Source organism: Mus pahari, chromosome 10 (assembly GCF_900095145.1).
Source record: "Mus pahari chromosome 10, PAHARI_EIJ_v1.1, whole genome shotgun sequence".
Lineage (NCBI taxonomy): Eukaryota > Metazoa > Chordata > Mammalia > Rodentia > Muridae > Mus > Mus pahari.
In genome coordinates, this window is record NC_034599.1 from 52,491,715 (window position 1) to 52,498,067 (window position 6,353).

The 6,353-nt window shown below is 51.7% G+C and overlaps 1 protein-coding gene across 1 annotated transcript; it reads right to left on the reverse strand.

Moving 5' to 3' along the window:
• Positions 1-996: 996 nt before the first annotated feature.
• Cplx3 (complexin 3) lies at positions 997-5,575 on the reverse strand. The gene is made up of 3 exons (XM_021207402.2): positions 5,339-5,575; positions 4,176-4,263; positions 997-1,877 (listed from the first exon to the last, which is right to left on the reverse strand). Exons 1-3 carry the CDS (start codon positions 5,500-5,502, stop codon positions 1,653-1,655), a joined length of 477 nt encoding a protein of 158 aa, XP_021063061.1. The 5' UTR covers positions 5,503-5,575; the 3' UTR covers positions 997-1,652.
• Positions 5,576-6,353: the final 778 nt, after the last annotated feature.

Genomic DNA, 6,353 nt, shown 5'->3' on the forward strand with positions numbered 1-6,353 from the left:
GGAGAGGGAGGAGAGGGAGAGGGAGGAGGGGGAGGGGGAGGGGGAGAGGGAGAAGGAGAGAGGAACACAGAGAGAAGAAAACCCACAGAAACTGTAACACACCGCCTAAACACAAACTTTGAGGGCACCAGCTTGCCACGTCAGGCCACCTCCCTGTGAGGTGGGACTAACACTGTCTTCACCACCAGGTCTCACTCAGTGTAGCATGACTGCTGGCTCCTCAGCCTCTGTTACTTTAAAGAATGTGTCACCACAGCTGATAAGCAGCATGTTGGGGGGCTGTGGGTGTGGCTGAGTGGCAGACCATTTGCCTTAGTATGCAGTGCGTGAGGCCCTGGGTCCCCAGCACTACCAAGGGGGTTGGGGTGGGGGACAAATGGCTACTCTTTGAAACATGTATTATTATTCTTGGGGAGGAGAACTCTTCATTTTACCAGAAGCAACGCAGGCTCAGGGATGCAGAGCAGAGCCAGGTTGGAGCACAATGATGCTTTTTTCTTTCTCCATCTCTTAGGTGAGGGGAAAGTACAGGACAGGTGTCAGACACAGCCCTTTTCTAGTCTCGGGAAACACCCTAAGGCTCCATCTTCCCGTGTACCTCTCCATCCAGATGGCTGCCACACCCTCCTCACTCTTAGTGCTTAGACTTAACTTCATCTGGCCCAAAAGGCATCTGCTCCCTCAGTGAGGCCCCACCCTCACCTGCAGCCCTGAGAGGGCATTCTCTCCTAGGACCCTCTGAGGCTGCAGGTGAAGAGGCAGATGAGACCCCTCCAAGGGCAGGCCTGGGGCCTGTGAACCCCAAGTCAGCAGGAAGTGGGAAGATAGCCACGTCATTCAGAATTTTTATTTTTTACTGAACGAGAAGAGGAAATTCCAACTATGGAATCCAGAGAATTCTACAGGAACAGAACACAATTTGGCTCAGCCCTGGGCCCAGAGGAGGCCTGGAGCTACTGTTCAGTGCCAGCTCCATCCCTGGCACTCTGCCCCTCACACAGCATTGCTCAGCTCCCAGAAACCACAGTGGCAGCTGTGTGATGCTAGGACTGCAGCTGCTGTCCTGCCCAAGAAGGGATGTGGGCTCTGTCCTGAGTGGCCAGGAATGCCAATCAGCAGAGAATTTTGGAAATCACTCAGCCCATTCCCATTTTACAGATGGTAAAACCCAGAAAGAGGAAAAGCTTCTAGGATCATAAAGGTAGGGGTAAGATCTGGTCTTCCGTGTGCCCAGGTCTCTCCTAAGAGCATCTGAGTGCTGGAGGGGCTGGGAGCCCAGGAGACGTGTGTCTGTGTGTGCCAGGATGCATCTGTGGCAAATGAGCCAGGGCTTCTGTGTCCTGTGAGTGCTCTTGTGTGAAGAACTGGAGGCTGTACCCAGAGAGGGTTGGGCTAATTCTATCAACTCTCGGGGAAACTTTCCAGGCAGCGGAGGGAGAAAGGGAAGAATGGGAACTTTGCTGGCAATAAAAGAGAGTGAGCTAGATCAGAGCTTGAGCTGGACATGGACGAGAAGGCTCAGGCTAGGCTGGGGCAGGGAAAGCAGAGTCCAAAATGGACTGGAAGTATCCGGAAGTTGAGATGCTCACTCTCTTAGCCCTCATGTGGACCAGCCCTCTGGCCATCCTAGAGGAGAACCCAGGGGCAAGGGGTCACATGATATGGCACTTCTCAGCTGATTGCTTGAGGTCCCCTAGTGTAGTCTGAGCTTTGTCCTTGAGTGAGCTGAGGTCTAAGCCAGGGAGGCTGGCCAGCTGCCCGAGCACAGAGGCCTTATCCTCCTCTTCCTCCGTATCCTCCTCGATCATCTTGGCCAGCTCCCGAGGCAGCTCCACATCTCCGCCTGCCAGCTGGATCTGGCTTTCATCTGTCTCGTTCTGAAGGGAAGAGAGAGGAGACAAGGGTGGAGGTCTCTGAGGACCTAGCAGTCAGTACAGGGCACGGAGGCCACCCAGGCTGGGTTCTGGGACTCTTGGTTCCAGAGGGCCATGTTCCAGGGAGCTCAGCATCTGCTCCCACATCTGAGTTAAGCCTTTCATAGGTGGACCTGGAGACTTTGCAGACATGGAAGGACTAGCAGAGAGACTAAACCCAAAGGAAAATGCCACTTGGTGACAATCAGCCGAGTCAAGGCTAATTCCAGAACAAAAACAGTGGTGTACAGTTCCATTTGTCAAGACCTAGCCCATGGCTAACAGTGAGGTAGGTGCTTTTAATGGGTTTTTAGATTTATTTTATTGCTCGTGTGTGTGTGTGTGTGTGTGTGTGTGTGTGTGTGTATGTGTGAGCGTGTGCGCACATGTGTATGGGTGCCCATGAGAACTGGAATTACAGGGAGTTGTAAGCTTCTGGTGTGCATTCTGGGAACTAAATGACCAGTCTTCTGCAAGAGCAACATGAGATTTTAGCCACCGAGCCATCTCTCTAGCACCAAGAATGCTTTTACTTTTAGCGATTAAAAAAATACCTAGGAAAATGCTGGGTGTGGAGGTGTACACGTGTACACCTTTACTCAGAGGCAAGAGGATCTCTGTGAGTTTGAGGCCTGCCTGGTGTACAGAGCTACAACGTTGAGTTCCAGAGCAGCCAGAACTACACAAAGAAACCTTTTTCTCAAAGAAAACAAACAAAGAAAAAGCAACAACAATGCTAGAAAGAGCCAGGAATGGTAGTGCATGCCTTTATTCCAGTCTTTGGAAGGCAGAGGCCAGTGGATCTCTATGAGTTCAAAGCCAGCTTGGTCTACCATGACAAGTTCCAGGTCAGCCAGAGATACATACTGAAACCTGTCTCAAAACAAACAAACAAACAAAATAAACAGGAAAAAACAACAAGTGGCTGGCATCTATCATCTCAGCACTCAGGAGGTGGAAGCAGAAAGGTTAGGAATTCAAGGCCTTCTTCTGCAACATGGGACCTGACATCTCTATTTTATTTTACAAATAAAAAAGAGAGAGAGAGAGACTCAGAAAATTTAAGCAATTTGCCTAAGATCATAAAGCCAGGAAGGGAAGAGGGGATCTAGAATTAGACCTATATATCACTTCTTCCAGTATCTGTACTCCTTTTGTACCTACTGAGAGCCACCATACTCCCCCGAGCACCCGGGAGCTGTTTGGGGTCTTGTCCTGTGTCCCACACAGTAGCACTCATGTCTTGCCTTCTCTTCTAGACTCAGAATTTTCTCACAGTGGAGTAATGTCTCTTATGTGATTCATATAAGCATTTGAGCCATGACCCCCACTGCTATCTGAACTTGCAGTAATGCAGACTTCCCTTTGAGAGACTCCCAAAACATCCGTGGGAAGTCCGTGACAGCCAGGGGCTCCATAAGCACTTGGTTGGAGGAGTAAACGCGACCCCACATAGCCGATCTCTATATTGCAGTAGGAAACCAAGGCCTGGCCTATGGCACCCTACTCCTCCGAGTAGCCCAGCTCTGGGCACACAGAGGTGGTGCTCCGGGAAGCAGCTTGTCCCATGTAGGTGTAGCACACTTGTGTGCCAGTCTAGTGCTGCAGCATCTTGGGAAGCATGGGACAGGAGCTTCCTGGGACAAAGACAGGCATAAGGGGTAGTTGGTTCCTTATGGGTAGACCCACGTAGCCTGAGGGCTGGAGTAAGCAGGGCACAGTATTCACAGGCTTGAGCACTCCCACCCACTGGAGTCCTTCAGTCTCTCTGAGCTTGGTTTCACACGCAGTGTCTAGCAACTCTCTTGAGAGAGTCAGGGGAGAACATGGTTGAGTGCCTGGTGCATAGGAGGGAGGAGTCATGGCCTCTCCTCCTGCCAGCTCTCCAAATGTAATCAGAAGCCCCGTGAGAGCTCACTCCCTCATAGAGTCTGTTTCCACTCTTCTCTGCATCTCCATGTGCCAGGCTTGACCCAGCTCAGAGAGGTGGAAGTGAAGGAAAAAAAGGACTGTCCCCAGAAACACAAACGTGTAAACTTCCAAAGGCTTGGGGTTTGTCTCAGCTCTTGTGAACATGTGGATGAATGAATGAACAAATAATGAACGAATGAATGAATGAATGAATGAATGAGTGAGAAAAGGAAGAAAGTTATCAAGCACCTTGTGTGACTCTTAGGGGTTGAGAGTTGCGAGGCCCTGAGGGAGTCTGAGCTCCCGGTGCTCAGGGTCCCAGTAATACCTCACAGTTTAGGCCCTGGATACCTTGGGCAGACGGTATTTGTCTCTGAAGTGACTCCTCAGTGTGGCCCGCTCTGCCTTCCTCTGTGTGAACTGTGCATCTCGCTCCATCCTGTGTGGGAAGAGGACACCAGTTGTAATGTCATCTCAGGGGTTGAGAGAAGGTGTGGGATTTGCAAAGGAGGGGCTAAAATGGTCTGAAAGGAGGCCTCGAACCCCCAGCTGGCCTGTGCCCAGTTAGTCCCCCTCAGACTAGCAGGCTTAGCTTTTGCCACAACGTCATCCTTCCTCTGTGTTCTCCACTCCTGCCAATAGAGAGAGCTGACTGGGTGGAAGTCTTGTTTGGTCTGAGTCTCTCTCTCTCTCTCTCTCTCTCTCTCTCTCTCTCTCTCCCTCTCTCTGAAAATCCTTTGCTACTTTTGGTATGCCATGTTCCTTCCGTTTCTATAAAGTGGGAAATGAGAAACTTGCAACTCACGGAACAACTGGTACTAAGTCAAGTGACAATAGCTGACATGTCATGAAGATTTGCCACGTGCCAGGTGCTGTACTAAAGGGTTTACATGCATTAAGTCATTCAGTCCTCACAGACATATGGAGCACGTATTGTGATTTCCACTTCCAATTTTCCAGAAGGGGAAAAGAGTCACAGAAATGTTAAATGACTTTTCTAAAGTTACTCAGCTAGTAAGCAAAGTGAGGATCAGAACCAAGCAACCTCCCCACAATGTTCAGACCCTCGCTCACTCTGCCCTAGAACTCTCCCATAGAGTAGGCTCAGTATCTCTGAATAACCCCATCGTGGATCTGTCCCCATGACGCTGAGCCCTGCCAGATGAAAAGTACTTTTCTTACAGCCTCAGGCTCAGAGGAGCCCCAGTTGGAATACATGCGGTTAAGACCAGATCAGATTAAGGGATTACCTATTTCATCAGAGATGCACGTGCACCCTCCCCCACCGCACCCCTGCCCCTGCCACACTCTTCACCCTTCCCCCAACCCCCTCTAAACCAGAGGATGAGGCTGGAACAGGGTCCTGGATTTGAAACGGGATGGCTGTAAAATCAACCTCTTGCTCTCTTACTGTGTTTAGGAGAGGTAGAGGGGATCTCTGGGACAGAGGTGGGTGTAGCAGCCTGAGGGTATTTGTGTGGGGGTCACATGAGCTAAGAAGAAATTCTACTTACTTCTCCTCCACCAGTTGCTTCTGATATTCCTCGTACTCTTCTCGGCTCATGCCCTGTGCTTCGGCTGCAGACTTGTCTCCGTCCCCCTTGTCCTCGCCGCCCCCCAGACTCCCGGTGAGGTTCTTCAGCTGGCCACCCACCATGGACTTCACCATGAACGCCATGGTCTTCTCTGGCCACCGCACCAGGCGCCGGGTTCGTCAGCGTCTACTTCAGCACTAAGTCCCGGGGACAGCTCCGGTTGCGCGCTCGCGCCCCACGCTTTGAGCACTGGTCCCTACCTTCCCAAAACCCTCCTCACGGGGGGCGGGGGGGCATGCACGGGGCTGAGAAGCCTGGACCACGTGCCTGCTCCTCACTCCCGCCTTTCCCACGTGCCTTCTTTAGCGCCAGCAAAGCTCTGCTGGCTACCGCTGACAGCTGATTAGGACTTGCGGTGGCGGGGTCGCTGCCCTGGGAGAAGGGGCTGCGCTGAAGTGTGCCTTGGTTCCTGCTTCCTACCCTCCAATGCCCTCTTCTCCTGGTCATCGAGAACCAGGACTTCATCTTGGAGCGCCCGGTAGCAGCAAGGGGCAAACACCCCCAGCCTTATGTACCATTCCATCCTCCTCCCACCCCACCCCAATCTACTGACCCTAGCATCTACCTCAAAGTGCTCAAGGCCAGGAAGTGAGGGAGACCTCAGAAGCGCAAGCAGGAATCCCAGTTATATGGTTCGGTGAGTTTGTGCTCAGTTCCTTTGTCACGTGTCTGCCCTGCTGTCCCTAGAGCCTCAGGAAAGGGGAGTATTGTTTGGGGGTACTGAAAAGATGAGCCAGAAGGAAATGCAGGGATTCATCCTTGTCCTTGGTAAGTTTAGGGACAGAATTTTGCACAGTAGTCCAGAGGGAAAGGGTGTGGGGGTATCTGGCTCTTGGCCTCCTTGCCTGCTTGCCTGTTCCTAATGCCCACCCAGGGAAGGTAGCCGCTATCAGAGAGTATGTGAGGCTGGGAGATAAATAAGGGTATCAAAACA